Consider the following 16,993-nt stretch of genomic DNA (forward strand, 5'->3'; position numbering starts at 1 on the left):
CCGGCCTCCCTCAGCCTCCCGACCCCTGCACGGCCCAGTCACCCGCTGGGCCCCAGCCTCCCTCAGCCTCCCGACCCCTGCACGGCCAGCCTCCTGCTGGGCCCCAGCCTCCCTCAGCCTCCCAACCCCTGCACGGCCCAGTCACCCGCTGGGCCCAGGCCTCCCTCAGCCTCCGGACCCCTGCATGGCCAGCCTCCCGCTGGGCCCCGGCCTCCCGACCCCTGCACGGCCCAGTCACCCGCTGGGCCCCAGCCTCCGGCCCTGCACGGCCCAGTCACCCGCTGGGCCCCGGCCTCCCTCAGCCTCCGGACCCCTGCACGGCCAGTCACCCGCTGGGCCCCGGCCTCCCTCAGCCTCCCGACCCCTGCACGGCCAGTCACCCGCTGGGCCCCGGCCTCCCGACCCCTGCACGGCCCAGTCACCCGCTGGGCCCCAGCCTCCCTCAGCCTCCGGACCCCTGCACGGCCAGTCACCTGCTGGGCCCCAGCCTCCCTCAGCCTCCGGACCCCTGCACGGCCAGTCACCCCCTGGGCCCCGGCCTCCCTCAGCCTCCCGACCCCTGCACGGCCAGTCACCCGCTGGGCCCCGGCCTCCCGGCCCCTGCACGGCCCAGTCACCCGCTGGGCCCCAGCCTCCCTCAGCCTCCGGACCCCTGCACGGCCAGTCACCCGCTGGGCCCCAGCCTCCCTCAGCCTCCGGACCCCCGCACGGCCAGTCACCCGCTGGGCCCCAGCCTCCCTCAGCCTCCGGACCCCTGCACGGCCCAGCCTCCCGCTGGGCCCCAGCCTCCCTCAGCCTCCGGACCCCCGCACAGCCCAGCCTCCCGCTGGGCCCCAGCCTCCTGACCCCCGCACGGCCAGTCACCCGCTGGGCCCCAGCCTCCCTCAGCCTCCGGACCCCCGCACAGCCCAGCCTCCCGCTGGGCCCCAGCCTCCTGACCCCTGCACGGCCAGTCACCCGCTGGGCCCCAGCCTCCCTCAGCCTCCGGACCCCTGCACCGCCAGTCACCCGCTGGGCCACAGCCTCCCGACCCCTGCACGGCCCAGTCACCCGCTGGGCCCCGGCCTCCCTCAGCCTCCCGACCCCTGCACGGCCCAGTCACCCGCTGGGCCCCAGCCTCCCTCAGCCTCCGGACCCCTGCACGGCCCAGTCACCCGCTGGGCCCAGGCCTCCTTCAGCCTCCGGACCCCTGCACGGCCAGCCTCCTGCTGGGCCCCAGCCTCCCGACCCCTGCACGGCCCAGTCACCCGCTGGGCCCAGGCCTCCCTCAGTCTCCGGACCCCTGCACGGCCAGCCTCCCCCTGGGCCCAGGCCTCACACGGTCTCCATACCACAGTATGGCCCACACAGGTGTTGCCACTTGTCTTCATCTAGGCACATGTGCTGCACTGATCATCATGGTATCTCAGTGCTTTTTCCCACCAACCCAGTCTCCCTGGAAGGGTCCTAATGCTGCTCCACTTTGTGCAAAGCACTAAACCGTCTCCATTCCCATTTATCTCCTTGGGGCTGCCACAATGCGTAATTCAGTATCAAGGTTCAGTAGTGCCATCACCCGTGGGGCTGATACTAAATCCTCTAAAAGATTCTGACCCAGGGCTCCCTGGGTTTACCAAGCCCTACCAGCTTGTGAGGCAGGTGTGCTCAATCTTCACTGCTCCCTTAACCCACTGGGAAAGCGAAGGACCTGCTCTTAAGAATTTTCAGCATATGAATATGATCAAATCCATTCCCATTAGACATCAAAGTCCATCCTGGGAATTTCCCAGCAAACATCCCAAGTGACAAGTCCGCTTGGATATCAGATCAGTAAAGGTTACCCGCTATGTTCAGCGAGAAAAGCACAGACTTGATATCAATGCTCACCTCAAATGGAGTTGAGTGCAGGAGCACCAGGATGAGAAGACAAATCGCTTAGTTCACCTGTTTGTACATTAGCATTCTTCTTTCACAATTTCTTACCAAAATAAACAGATAAATCAATTCACCTAAACTTGCTCTTAGACTTTTGATAAGAAACAAGTCACCAAAATGAGCCTGGGGTTGAGGCTTTTGCATTGCCTTTTCAGTTCTCTACCCTAAAAATATCACTGTCCGAGTGGAAAGAGATGCCCAGTTACTGATCTTTCACATAAAATCCAAGTTGCATTGCATTTCGTCACTTGAAAGGATTAAAGAGCTCCATAAGGTAACATTAGCTTTCATACCACATCCCTACTTTACCAAAGTAAAAGCCGTCAGTGCTTGAGGTCAGTTTCCTAAAGCACGTGTTTGTTTTTGCTGTATCTCAGCAAGTCTCTGGAGGTGGCGACAGGGGGCGGACAATTGAATTGAATCTTCTTCCAAAGGGCCAAAATTTCCCTTCACCTACATCCTGTGCAAACCCAGCTAATCAAAGGTGTTGTCAGAGTGAGGATAACATTTGACCCTATAGTAGGGACTTAATGCCTCTTGTTCCCCTAGAGGACAGTCTTTTAAGAAGCCATTGTGTAAGTCTCTTCCCCTTTTCTCTTGTATGGAGATTTACTGCTGGCATTATGCCATCCTCAGCATTAATATTCCCCCCTCCCTTTTTTTTTTTTGCTATTTATATCCTGAACCACATTGCAAGCTGCCAGCTCATAAATCAGTAGCAAGGCCTTTGCAGAGTTTAATACAAGCCAAGGGACAGCCGTGTAAAATAACCCCTCTCCCAGCCCCACACTTGGGACACTTGTGATACAGATTCAGAGAGGCACACGGCACAGTGCAGCAGTGTGGTCTCATGAATAACCCCATTTCTTATAAAAACAGTCACATCAGCACCTACTTCTACAGCAGTGAAACAAGACGACATTTCCATATGCAGTGAAATGGCATCCGCCCTGACCCCTGTGCCTCAAGGCTGGTATCATCTTCCACCCTGCCTCCCTTGAGGTGGGCCCATGTCCAGCTAATTCAGTGAGAGTCATGACTGGCAACTGGAACCTGCTGTTAAGCTTGATTCAAAGAACAATTGCTTTAAGAAGCAACTTAGCTTGCTCTGGCTAAGGGCCTGCAGGAGACACTCTCCATTCACATTATTTATCCAACTGAAGCTTGGTGTTCTTACAAGGGAGAAGTGAGCCAGGCACACAGTGGTCAGTTGATGTCTGTAACCCCCTCCTACACAGTGCACTTCCTGTCTTGTCACACACGGCTCTGCCAACGCAGCCCATTCCTGACCTGCAGCAGGCCTGCTATTCCAGTCCTCAGCTCACCATGCATGGCTCAGCCAGTTCATCTAATCCAACCTGCCACGCCCCTTTCTGTTCCAGTCCTGGGCTCCTCAAACAGTTTGACCAATGCATCAAAATCCTAATCTGTCACATTTTCAGCACTGATTATCCTGGAATCTCTACACCACTGCCCATGCCTCTCAGTCCCACTGTGCAGCACCTCCTTCACATCACAGCCTATTCTCAAATTTACAAAGCAGATTTCTTCAAGAGATTAGTTTAATGCAGTGCATTGGGATGGGGGCCAAAGACAGAATCCACCGGCTCGCTAGCCAGAGCTTGGGAGATACTTGCAATTCCAGTGTTCCCAGCTGGATTTCTGTCTGTCATTTCACCCGACCTATTCTAAAGCAGAAAAACTAGAGCACCTATCAGGTTTTCACTCAATGCTCCACCCCATGCTGGTCAGGGTTCTCCTGCTCCTATACAGTTTAATAACCTCTTACAACTCATAGGCTGAAGGGAGATTTCCTGAAGCAACTAGCCAAGCCAGCTCCCTCCAGCCCATTAGGCATCTAATCCTCACTTATCTCCTTCTCCCAACCAGCAGCACCCTTTTTATTCCAGTGCTGAGGACTACCATTTTAATCTCCAGGGTGCATGTGGCTCTGTACTAAGGATGGTGGAATTCTCCAACAGCTGTTAAATATCCACCATTGATTCAGAACTTTCCCAATTGTTTCACCAACTTCTTTCTTTAACACCACCCTCCTTTTAAATCTCTTTTCTTTTAGCGGGTACTTCTATTGCTCTCTCACACACACATTCTTATGGAGCAGTTTGTCCAGCAAGTTCAGCTGGGAGAAAGTCTCCTTTCCCCAAACCCAATCAGATTCTGAGTATCTGCACTTGACATCAGCTTTAATCCATTTCCTAATTAGGAGTGAAAACTCTTTCATTATTTAAAAAAAAAAATCACCCTTCATCCTAAATTGTTCAAAACCTGATTTACTGTCCCAGTCACAGCTCTGTAGAAAAGGGAGGTGAAATGTAAGTGTGTGGGGTTACATTTGGGTCTCACCTACGCTAGAGAAGTTTAGCAGCCTAAAAGCCATTTGGTTCCTAAGGAAACACTGGGTCCTCCACGAAAGTGCTCCGAATAGCGCATATGCATCATGCCAAATATAGCTTGGATTAAATCTGCTTTCAGCGGGTCTAAATGCAGGGCAACTCACTCTGAACCAGTTTAATCCCAGCATGAACAGAGAACCCCAGTCCTCCCACAATTACCTTTTCTCTCTCAGTAGCAAATAACTTCTGATCTCAATCCTCACCCTGCGCTTTTTCATTTGTCTTCCCTATTCAGTTAACCTCCATGTAGAGTTTCTGGCTACTGCCCTCTGGTGCAGTGGTGGCATTGCAAAGTCTCACAGAATCGACTCCTTCTAGAAGCCGCACCAAGAACAGGAACTGTGGGATAGATATACAGAAGTCACCGCAACTTGGAATGGTTTAGAACAGTGCTAGTGCGAGTGGGCAGGGTTGAGGCACAATTCAGTGTGACTTGTGCGAATGCAGCTGGCCAGCCAGTTGCACTTAAAACTGGTTCCTCGTCAGAGAGTCCCTTAGGAGCAGTTCTATTGTCTGGTGTAGACACAGCTTTTGTGTAATAAATGGTGGGTCAACCCTGCCCTGTATGACAGCGATGTCCGGCAGCCGGATGCTTAGGGGAGCACCAGGCAGGTGATGGACGCTCCCCTTAAACTAGCTTGGCAGAGTATAGCCTATGTGCAGGGTAGTACTCCTGGCAAGTCCATGATGCATATTAGCAATTATTGGGCCCCTTTAGCGTGATGGGAACACAGTGACGCCTGTGACAGGCCTTTCCCAAGTCTCTCAGCTGTTCCAACCCAAAAAGTAACAATCGCTTTAAAATAAATAAATAACAAGACCTCCCTTTAAGTGAACTGCAGGGCTCCAAACCTCAGGGGCTCTCCATCTTCTGCATGGCCTGCCTGGTCAGGACCCATCTATTCTCCTCTGTGTTACAGGTCCCCCTTTCTATGCTCAGCCACAGAAGCTCTGGGTCTGTTATAGCCCCAAGTAGGGCAGCTCTGTAGCTCTCCCAGCCCATGCTTTCAGCTCGAAGTCCCCAGATCAATCCCCAGGATGTCAGCCAAGGCAGCTGTCACGCTTTCCCTGCCTAAAACGCTGGGGGGATGCTCCTGGGACACCCCCTAAAAGCCTGGGGTCAAGTAGCGATGGCTTGGGTGTCATCAGGCTTCTGTGCAGGGGGCTCATACTGAGCTCTCAGCCTCTGTCTGTGGGGTTCAGCCAGGGGCATCATTACAGGGAGGGGGGGATTGTGTCACCCCAGAAAGCTCCATAGGGGATTGTATTAATCCTATGAGGGGGGGGGGGGGTAATGGAGCATATGGCTCCGGGGAGGGCAGGCCAAGCCAGGCCTAGGGCCACTTGTCCCCCTTGCCTCCTAGCCAGTGGCACCGCTCGGCAGCCCCGGAGCTCTCGGGGCGGCTGGTGCAGGAGCCAGGCAGGGCGGCGCCAGCTGCAGGGACGGGGCCGGGAGCCGAGCGAGCACCGCGGCCCAGAGGGAGGCGTGCACGGGCCGGGAGCAGCCTGCCCCGGGGGAGGAGGCGGCGGCGGCGCTGCACGTCCCGGCGGCCTGTGCCTCAGTCCGCCCGGAGCCGGGAGAGGAGCAGCATCGCCCGCCGCTGCCATGCCGGTGGGTGCGCCGGCCGCTCGCTGCTGCAGGCCCGGGACTGCCCCGGCGCGAACCCGGCGGCTGCTCGTGGGGTGCAGCTGGGACGCCCCCCCCCCTTTCCCCGGGTCCCCACTGCCGGAGGGGTGGAGCATCCCCCGGGCCCTTTCCGGCCTGGATTCCCACCGGCCGGGGAGGGGCCTGATCCGAATTCGCCCGAAGCCTGCCGGGGTTCGACCCGCTGGGGGTTGGTCCGGATACGGAGTCCAGAGGCGGATCCAGGTTTCCCCCAAACCTGGGTGGGCCCGGGCCAGTGGATGCTGTGCCCAGCAGGGACCGAGGGGAATCGGTTCAGGCTGGGCGTTTGCCTGAAAACCAGATAACTTGTTACTAGTAGCTACAGTGGGGACACGCCCGGGCCTCTGGGGCTGGAGATAGTCCTCAGCACAGGTTAATGGCACCTGGTTTCCTTACTCGTGGGGGATCCTTATCCTCACGCTTGGGAGAAGCCAAACAGCCACAAAACTAGCTCGTTCTCCTCCAAACCAACCCTTGAGGTTCTCTTGTGCTGCAGAGGCTAGGAAATGCCTGAGGGTCAGGCTGCTGGGGTATTGAGACCACTGCTTGTCATCCTGCTGAGCAATGTTCTCATCGGTTCCTTCTGCTCCCCCTTGCCTGTATCATGTCTTCTCTTTTTGGCTTGCAAAGATTGTAAGTTCCTCGGGGCAGGGACTGTGTTTGTACGCCTGGCCCGATGGAGGGCTTGGTCCATGAAGCCCCTTATTTACACCTCTTGCTGCCATGGAGATGTTTGCACCCAGTTTAACAGAAGGGGAGGGATTTTCCAAAGTTTTTCATTTTGGGAAAGTTCTCTCAAAATCAAACTAACCTTAATGAATTTTTAAAATGTCAACGAGAACAAAAAACTGTTGTTGTCTTTCTGGATGAAAACGTTCCCTTGGAGCCTTGGGAACTCAAATGCCGTGGGAGGGGGACAGAAACTGACTAAGGGCTTGACTATACTTAAAATGCTGCAGTGCTTCAGTGTGGACACTACCCACACCGAAGGGAAAGGCTCTCCTGTCAGGGTAGCTAATAGGCAGCAACTGAGTTGGCAGAAGAAATCTTCTGTTGACCTAGCGCTGTCCACACGGGATGTAGGTCAGCTTAACTATGTTGCTCATGGGGTTTGGATTTTTCACACCTCTGAATGATGTAACTGGGTCAACCTAACTTTCTAGGGTCAAGGAGCCCATGGCCTTGAAGCAGCAGTGAAATGAAGGCAATTGGTTTTATTATCTAAACAGCGAACATACAGCGTTAGTGCGAAAAAAGAAATGTAGGATTCTTTCAGTTGTAATAACTGAATATGTTCATTAATAACACAGGCAAATATATTGTATGTTACCGATAGAATATCTCTGAGTAGCAGCTAGGATCATAATTAAAAATATTTGTTTTTTTAAAAAATGTGCCAGTCATGTCCCTTTAATCATGTTTTCAAGGTACAGTAGTATTGTTTGTATTGCAGTGGGGTGTGTAGGTGCCACAACTATGGACAAGGATCCTATTACACGAGGCCAGTATAAGAAAAAGAGAGCCCCTGTCTCAGAGAGCGAAGAGTCTAAGAGAACATAGCAGGGGAATACAGACAGGTTGTGAAGCACAAGGAAGCAATGAGATCAAGTAACTAGATATGCTGGAGTTTGCAGAAAGCTTGGTTTTATGCCAGACTACGTTTGCAGTGTTTGGATTACGATCCGTGCCTGGTAGGATTGGGGTGAGAGCACCTTTTGTATGTGACGTTATGAGGGTTTCAAACTCAGGTCTCCTGAGGTCCCAGGCCAATGTATTGGGATCATTGCTGACAAAGCAAGATGGGCTCCTGATTGTCTCCAATCTGTTCTCTTCCTTATTTCAGAAGCACGAATTCTCCGTGGACATGACCTGTGAAGGCTGCTCCAACGCAGTCACACGCGTTCTCAACAAGCTGGGAGGTGAGTGGCACTGCTCTGAGCCAGGTGGAGAATTGCACGGGGATCAAAGAACAGCTTTCATGGATGTGGGAGTTTCCATGCTAGCCTTAAGGGACCAACCGCTCCTATGGCAGTGAAATGGAAATTGTAGTCAAGTGCCTCACTCAGACTGGCCCCCACCTCCAGCTGACGATTGGCACACGGCGGCCCTTGCGTCAGAAGAACCATTCTGGCCCAAACACTGAGAGTTTGTGTTGTTATCATTGTGTCTGGGACATTAACCGGCCAATTGCAATGTCCAGTACATATGGATAGTGGCTGCTATTTGCAGAGGCATCTTTCCTTCCCCATATCTCCGTGGTCACAGCTGTTGCTTGCCTAGCACTGTATGTGGAGTTAACGTGAGCATCACTGGGGTCACTGTGTCCTGGCAAAGTCATCCATGGCCGGGGGTAGTTCTCAATCCTACATGGGAGGGAAGGCCTCATTATGCTGACTCCTCCTTTTGTAAGAGACAGTGCAGCCCCCCAGGGGAGGAGTATTGCTTTGGACTGGTCCGCCGTGGCATTTGTCCTGGAAGCTCTGGCATGCCAGATGATGCCCTCCACCAACAGGGAGCTGCTCTGTTGGCAGGTGACAGAGCCAGCACAAGCCCCTGTCAAGGCAAATTGTGGATTGTCTGGCCTGGATGAAGGACCATGAAATCCTGGCCCTGCTGAACCCCAGGGGAGTTTTGCCGTTGACTTTAATAGAGCTGGGATTTCACCCTGTATGTTATAAATTACTTCCCTAAAGAACTGGGTCCTCACTTAGAGCCTTCACCTGCTCCCCTCTCTGCAAAACCGGCTCCTGCTTTTGTTCCTAGTGTTCGGTTTGCTCTTCGCCATGTGTGGCACCATTTCAGGACTGGGTCTGGGGAAAGTTCAGGCTACTCTTGCTGCTACCTGAACACCTTGGGGCTGGCACCTCTGGCCCAGTTGGGGCCCTTCTGTCACTGATCAGTTGCATTCCTGGCAACAGACAAGAGTCTGCCAGGTGATCTTCTGCTGATGGAAACTTGCCTGGGCAAAGTAGCATTTCTGGGCAGCCAGGAGAAGGGGCATGAAGCAGGGGCATGCAGTGGCATTAATGCTGCACCTGTAAGAGACAGCAAGGGACAGAGCCCCTGTAGGGGGCTTAAAGAGCGTCTTTCTGGGCATCCTTGGCAGAGAGGTGAGCGACATCTAAAACACGACGTGCCCATTCCTTTTTAAAATCCACCCTGCCCCACCCCTTCTGGCTATTTCAGAGCCAGACCTTTCTTCCTTTGTAGACTGATGATGGGGCCTCTCATGCCCATTCTTGAGGCACTTGCCTGCCCGGGCCTGGGGGAAGACTCCTGGCAAAGAGAAGCAGAAAGGACTTTGGCCGACATTGCAGTTGGCTTAGCACAGTGTTGCCCAATCACGTTCACAGAGGAGCAGTTTGGGGCTGGAAGGTTGCCTGTTCCAAACTCAGTCCTGCCCTCCCCCTGCAGATGAACTGGGGGTCAAGCCACTCCTTGAAAGCCACCCACCCCCTTCCTGTGGGAGCCCCTGCTGCAACTGGTTAGTCAGTAACTAATTATTGATCTGCAGTGGCAAGATGTCTAATTGGACTCTGTGACCATTGCTGAGATGGGGGAGGAAAGTTGCTCAGAGCTATCTTGTAACTGCAGGAAGTTGCAGTCAACAGACTGCAGCAGTTTCTATTTTCCTTTCAGGGCAAGGCCCCCACCAAAACCCACTGACATCCCTGGGAGTCTTTCAGCCGACTCCGTTGGGCTTTGGACCAGGCCCTGAAAGCAGAAGGAGCAGAGGCCTGGTGCATCTAGCATACTCCTCCCCGTGCACTGCTGCTATAGGGAGAGCTGTTGTAATTCCCCTGAGGGATATTGCCAGCTCCAAAACAAGCACAGGGTGCCCATCACTGAAGTGGCTATGGAGAAACAGGCCGACCTTTCCCGCCACTGATCAAGGAGCCTGCACTTTCCCATTCAGCTGCTTTTACCACCTCTTCCAAATGACAGCCCCCAGCCCCCATCTGTGTTACAGAGGAGTGGAGTCTGCCCCGGGGTGGGTATGTTGGCAGCTGCCTTCCCTGCCCAATAGAGGAGCGACTCCTCATGGAAAGCCCAGCTTTGTTCAGCTTGACTGAGAGTGGGTTAGCCCAAGTTTCAGCTGGAGAGCTAAGATCACCAGGGGAATGCTCGGCCCTCCAGTTGGCCCGCTGGACTTTTATTTATTATAGACTTCAAAAATAAAATATATTGAAGCTGGTGTCTCCTGAGCTGTATTTACCAAGAAAGCCACGCTGGGGTTCCCAGATAACCAGATGGCCGCTCCCCAGCAACGTGGCAGGTGGAACAATAATTGACAGGGCAAAAAAACCTCAGAGCGCTCTGAATGAATGCAAATGCGCCCCGCGCTGGTAGCTCATGCCAGTTCTGGTTTCACATGGATGCCTCTCCCACCCTCACCCTGTGTGGCCCTGCTGCATCAGGAAGAGATCAGGAAAATGCCTTTTCCCAACAGGCTGGCAGTGTTAGCACTGAATCAGTCCAGCTTTGCTGCTTAGCCTCTCGTTGGAGTAACTGCGTGCTGCTCTGGAGCCATAGACTGTGCTGCCCTTGGAAGGGAAGGGCCAGGCGGGAGGCAGCAGGCGAGCTCTGAAGTGGATAGGTCTTGGTAATACTTTTGTCTGGTGGTGGTAATATGTTGACATGCCAGCAGGAGGTGCACAAAACCTGTGTTAACAGAATATCCTTTGACTGCCCCGCTCTGTGTGATGTACTCCATGTATCCCAGGGGTAGTTTTTCTAGTTAACAGTGTGCCTTGAGCTTCTGCGTTTTCAAACCCCAGCAGACAGAGGGGCCACTGGAAACTAAATTCCTGTCTCTCAACTCAATCCTGAATCCCTGCACCCTTGGCCTGCTTCTCAGCACTTTCCTCACCAGTCACACTTCTAAGGATTGTCTCTTTAAACCAAGGGGATGAGGACTTCTGGTGGTTGGAGGCATAGGCTGAGAAGCTCCTGACTTGCTGTCTGACCCTGGAGAATGTCACACAAGGTCCCTGGGCCTCAGTTCCCCCCCTCTGTGAAAGAGGACTAATAAGATAGGCTGTGCCTTCCTCCCATGGGCTGAGGTTGTGGGGAAGGAGCCCCACAAAGCACTCTGAGACCTGTGGAGGATAGAGGCTAAAGAAATGCAGTAGAGGGGTATTCATGCCCTCTCCTGAGGTTGCAGTGAAGTTAAAAGGCTGAGTTAGCGGCATGAGAAGCTGTATGGTTGGGGGCCTGTACCCGTGGGGCAGGATGGCACGTCTGAGCAGGAGCAGTGGTTGGGTGATGTCTGAGTTTGCATCAGAGCAAGAATGGGCACACACTACCAGAGTCTTGTTTATTTTTTTAGGCTGCTCACCTGGTTCTCAATGGGATAGTCAGTGCATCAGCTCTACCACATCCATTACAGGGGGGAAGAGTTGCGGGGGGTGGCCATGGTGGGTGCGCTGTTGGAGGCTGCACGGCTGGTTCCTCTCACATGTAGGGTATCTTTTCTCCTCCCCCAGGTGTCCAGTTTGAGATCGACCTGCCCAACAAGAAGGTGTGCATTGATTCGGAGCACAGCGTCGACACCTTGCTGGCCACGCTGAAGAAAACTGGGAAAAGCACGTCCTACCTGGGGGAGAAATAACCCCCAAGCCGATGGGTCGGAGGGTCAGGCTTTCTCCACACCCCACAGGAGGTCAGTCTGCTGCCAAGGGGCTCTCCTTACACAGCTAGTGGATGCAAGACACTGGGGAGGAACCCTGAGCTCACCCACTCTGCCCAGGGTCCCATGTGAAGTGATGTTGGGTCAGGGCAGCCCTGACAATGCAGTAGCAGCAGGGTTTGGGCACGTTGCAGCGTGAAGAGCTGGGCAGCAGGCTGAACTGTGATGCCAATGAGGTGGGACTTGGGGAGTAACGGCAAGTGTCGAGATTGGCATGTAAGGAAAGTTTGGCCGGTGCTCAGTTGTGGCATGGGAGCTAAAACCACCCTAACATCCCACTCCCCTGCCCTCCTTGCCATGAGGCACCAGCCCCCAGGGCCGGCTCAAGGCACCAGTGCAGGAAGCAGGTGCTTGTGGCGGCCAATGGAAAGGGGCGGCACATCCGGGTCTTCGACGGCGGGTCCCTCAGTCCCTCTTGGAGGGAAGGACCAGCCGCCGAAGAATAAAGCAGCGCAGTAGACCAGCCACCCATCGCAGCTTTTCTTTTTCCTTTCTCTTCACCGCTTGCGACGGCAAAAAACCTGGAGCCGGCCCTGCCAGCCCCTTGCCCCATCCGAGGTGGGATCTCGAGCTGAGGTGGAAGCATTCACAGTCAGCATGGCCGGAAGCCTACAGACTGGCCCCTCTGAATGCAGAGCTGCCGCTCCCACAGCGGTGCGTGCATAGGGCCGGGGTGAGGGACGTTAAAGAACAGTCGCTGTTTCCTGGGAGAACCTTACACAGACTTTACATTTGGAAACCTGTCTGCTTCCCTCCACCATGTTGACTGGCTGCAAATATGAGCTTTGGTTCTAGCAATTGCCCCATTGTGGTCGCATCACCGTTGCTTCTTCAGCAGCCACGTGTGATCTCTCAGAGGGAGAGTTTTCAGGGGTTGCGTGTCCCCAGGCTCTGCTCCAGCAGGATGTTGAGGGAAGCCAGAGGATGGCTCCTTCCCTTTCCCACCCCGAGATGACCAAACGGCGTGTGTGTATAGGAGAAGGGAGAGGCTGAGAGGGACTCTCTCCTCCCCCTGATGGTCCCTTCTGCCTTAGTATTAGACATGGCCCCTCATTCCGAGAGACACCCTTCTCTATGCCAGCATGTCAGAAGTGACGGGGAATGGCCAGGGAATCTGGCATTCTCCTGGGCTGACTAGACTTTCTCCCCTTGTTAAAGGATGCCTTTTGCAGCCAACTTTTCTGCCCCTGGAGCAGGAACCGGGGAAGCCTGACTAGGCCAGATCCTTCTCCCTTGAGTCTCTGCTCAGAGAGAATAATGCCGTGCACTCGCAGAGCACTTCTCATCTGTAGATCTCAGGGTACTTGACAAAAGAGGCGAGTATCACTAACCACATTTTACAGATGGAGAATCTGAGGCACAAGGAGGGGATGTGACTTGTCCAAGGTCACCCAGCAGAACCAGGAATAGAACGGCGCTCTCTGGATTCCTAGCCCAGTGCCCTATCCAGTAGGCCACATGAAAGAGGGGAAGGCAAATTGAGCCGGTTCCAGCAATCTCAGGGAACCCCGTCTTTGCCTCTAGTGCTTAGAGACATGGCTGGGTCTCGCTTTTAGTGCTGTCAGAAACCAGCCCCTTTTCCCTACAGGGCCCTGGGCCTTATCTGCTACTAAGCCCAAGTAATGCTGAACACTACTTTGGTGAGAACAAGCAGAAAAGGAAATAATTTGAATTTCATGGGACTTTTAATTGTTTGGGCTACTTTTTCTGGGGAGGTGGAAGAACACCAGCCTAGCACCATTCCCAGCAGAATCTGCGCTCTACTGGAAAGTGCCATCAATGAAAACAAACACTGAACAACACAAAACAACCCAGCCAACAAGATCCCCGGTGTCTCAGTAGCACTAAAAGGGAGTAGGACACAGACCCAGAGAGACGATGGCTCAGGAGATTGCTCGTTAACTAAAGAGGCGCCAACCTCAAGTCAGTTTTTTAACCTAGCTGAGGACTTGAATACATGAGGGTGCAGAAGATGGAGCCCTAAACTAGTAACAGTTTAGTGGATACTGTGAAGGAAGACAATGGGTTTCAGTCCAGTTCCTAGTGGGCAGATAGCCAAGAAGACCTCACTGCAGCTTGCGTGCTCTCTAAGACCTTTAGGGGAGAGGCCACAGACTGAACTATCCTCCTGCCACAAGAGGTTGTTTCTCCAGGGCAGGGTTGAGAGACAAGTGGGGTGAGGTAGGGAGGGGAAGCTGGCATTGTTACTGCATGTGCTGTACCTTGGATATGCCAAGCTGTCCATCTGGGCTCGTCTACATTAGCAAAGTTGCACCAGTTTAATGAAGTAGATTTAAGATCTATCTTGTTCAAGCAGTGCAGATCCCTAATGTAGACATATTTAAACCAGTTTGTGTTGGTAAATTCCTGAATTAAGATAAAGCAATTGAAGTGAGGATTAAACTGGTTTGTGTGTGTGTCTGTGTTAGGGATTTGCATTGCTTGAACTAAATGGGTTTAACAAAACTGATATTAAATCAGTGCAACTTTGCTAATGTAGAGAAGCCCTGAATTCTTCTAAAATGTTGTTTGAAGAAATATCTTGGTTTTAAGAAAATGTTGTTAGTAAAAAAAATGAGTAACACAAAAATTTATGAAATCTCAGACTCTGTTTTTAAACATAAAACACTGAAGAAATATTCCATGAACAGGAAAGAATAGGAAGCCAAGAAGTCCTGAGTTCGTTGCTCTGCAGGTGACTCATTATATGGTCTTGGGCAAGTCACTCAATCTTTTTATGACTCAGTCTCCCTCTCACACTCTTAGCCAATCAGAGCTCGGCTAGGGAGAAGCTAAGTTCTCAAATTATGAATATTTATGGCCCTGCCCATCATTCACCATCTTCTAACATACTAAATGTACAACTAATAAGAATCTGAAAATATTTACACCTCTACTCCAATATAACACGACCCGATATAACATGAATTTGGATATAACACAATAAAGCAGTGCTCTGGGGGAGAGAAGAGGGGCTGCGCTTTCCAGCAGATCAAAGCAAGTTCGATATAATGCGGTTTCACCTATAATGTGGTAAGATTTTTTGGCTCCCGAGGACAGCGTTATATCGGGGTAGAGGTGTACTTATATAATTGCTTAAATAAATGTACACAATTATAGCGTACCCTCCTAGGTAGCAAAAAGATGGACCAAGTCTATTGTAAAGGCTCTGTCTGTTCAGTTGTAAATCAATATGTATTAGTGGTTATATCAACCAATGAGAATGCACCTATAGGACAAATGGAAAAGTTGATTTGATTATTTAGATTGAGGCTTTCCAGCTGGTTATTTAAATCGTGATTTAAATTGCCTTGATTTAAATCAATCCACCCTGGAGGACTCTGTTTAGGGTTAAAGATGGGCAGGGATGGTCTAGAGAGTATTTGGTCCTGCCATGAGGGCAGGGGACTGGACTCAATGACCTCTCGAGGTCCCTTCCAGTCCTAGAGTCTATGAGTCTATAAATTGTCAAGACTGCTGGGCACTGACCCATCCTGCAGAAGTCAATGGGAGCTGCACGTGCCCATTGCTCTGAAAGTCTGGCCCTTATCTTTACTGTAGCGCTCTGACAATTGGAAGCACTGGATAGCGAATGGACTTGGATCACGTACATTATATTTGTTGCTGTTTAAATGGCCACCAGCTACTTGAAAATCACTCTTAGAAAATCCTTTGTCTACCCTTGTTACAAGGAACCTCTTCAGATAAGTGTAGCTGGAGGACAGTAAATGTTTTCCTCTCTTTTCAGGTAGTTTGCTTTACATCTGACGCAATGCTTCTCATACAGCCAGTCACTTCCTGCGTATATGGCACACGGCAAGAAGGGAGAGGATTTTTTCTTTAAAATGAGGATACTAGTTGTGAAACCACATGCACTGGCTGGAGGGTCCCGCGGGGAATTAATACCTGGAACTCTTTTCCTATTTTGAAATTGACTAGATGTCAGGTTGCTGAGTTTCCTTTAAGGTTTAACCAGCAGGGGGCAGCCCAGTATAACTCCCCTCCCCACTGTCCTTGTTTTTGCAGGAGCGCTAACGTGATGGCTTCAGTGAGAAGATGGCCTGTGTACAGATCTGTTGACACCCTCTGTCATTTGACCCCGGATACCCTGCCAGATGTTGGAAAGGAGGAGGCTGGGAGGAGGAAGGACCCTCAGACTAAAGGACCATGATCTACTTGAACCATAGTTTGTAAAACTCCCCTCTTGAAATGGAGAGTTTAGGTGTGCTCTCCCTCTCTGGCCGTGCAGTAAACGAAGGGGATGCTTCTCTTTTCAAATACATGTTCTGGTGCCTGGTGTTTTCTTCAGCCAGGAGATGCACAAGTAGGGCTCTTAGAAATAGGAGACTGCTTGTTACTTAGGAGAGGATCTCCAAGCTGCTTGTTCTCCAGGGAACTTGCCCTGAGCCTTGTGTGCTGGCTACAGTCGGCTTGAGGTAATGTCTCTGGAGAGCTGAGTTCAAATGCTGATGAGGTGATAAGTCACATGAGTTGGTGTCTCAGTGGACCTTTGTTATAGTCAGACTTTGCAGCGGAGCGGGGGGGTCGCTTGAAATGTGAGAGAAGCACAAGATTTGCTGAGTGGATCCTTTGGACATATCATTTTCCCTCTATCCCAAGGGAACAGTTATATTACAGTAGCATCTAGTGATCCCAGCTGAGATCAGGGTCCGGTGCTGAACATACACGTGCTTAGAGACAGACCCCGTACTCAAAGTCACACTGCAGGTCAGTGACTGAGACTGGAATAGAACCCAGGTCTCCTGGCTGCTAGTCCAGTGTCCCGTTTACTAGCCCATGCTGCCTCTTAACCCACATTAGTGTCCACCTGCTGTTTAATTGAGATTGCCCTTGCGATTCCTGCTCCAGCACCACCTGTCTGTCCCCTCCCACTATCTGCTACCTCCCGGCTGCATTTAGCATCATTGGCAATTAGTACCTCCCTTATGCACCATCTTCCAGCCTCTGTGGCTGAGTCCTGACATCATTAGAAAGTCATCGTGGCTAGGATAGATCATGGATGGTGGCTGGTCCTGTCGCACAGTGTGCCATTTTACTCATCTACATTAGTCTTCCTGGGGCAAAGGGAGTTTGTTCTAGTTCAGCTTCTCTGTGAGCATCACTGAATTAACCCTTGTTATAGCTCTGAGCAGCAGCAGACCCTCTAGTTAAGGCTGAGCTCTAGTTTCCATTCAAAGAGCCCCTTTTCAGATGCCGATGGCACTTGCCAAGATATTCCTCTTGGGCTGACATTTTTCCAGTCATTTCCAACCAAAAGCTAATTCTAAGTAAAATCAGTTCTGCTGCATT

The 16,993-nt window shown here is 52.1% G+C and overlaps 1 protein-coding gene across 1 annotated transcript; it reads left to right on the forward strand.

Annotated features, from left to right (window-relative positions):
• Nucleotides 1–5,832: 5,832 nt before the first annotated feature.
• On the forward strand, nucleotides 5,833–15,965 carry ATOX1 (antioxidant 1 copper chaperone). The gene is made up of 4 exons (XM_030573704.1): nucleotides 5,833–5,940; nucleotides 7,838–7,913; nucleotides 11,481–11,656; nucleotides 15,710–15,965. The coding sequence occupies exons 1-3, from the start codon at nucleotides 5,935–5,937 to the stop codon at nucleotides 11,603–11,605; spliced, it is 207 nt and encodes a 68-aa protein (XP_030429564.1). The 5' UTR covers nucleotides 5,833–5,934; the 3' UTR covers nucleotides 11,606–11,656; nucleotides 15,710–15,965.
• The last annotated feature ends 1,028 nt before the right edge of the window (nucleotides 15,966–16,993 follow it).

Source organism: Gopherus evgoodei, chromosome 8, assembly GCF_007399415.2.
Source record: "Gopherus evgoodei ecotype Sinaloan lineage chromosome 8, rGopEvg1_v1.p, whole genome shotgun sequence".
NCBI classification, from domain to species: Eukaryota; Metazoa; Chordata; order Testudines; family Testudinidae; genus Gopherus; species Gopherus evgoodei.

Bases quoted from the DNA above. Each gene is read 5' to 3' on its own strand.
- ATOX1 (XM_030573704.1), top strand. The intron at 7,914-11,480 runs GTGAGTGGCACT...CTCCTCCCCCAG, and splicing joins CGTTCTCAACAAGCTGGGAG to GTGTCCAGTTTGAGATCGAC.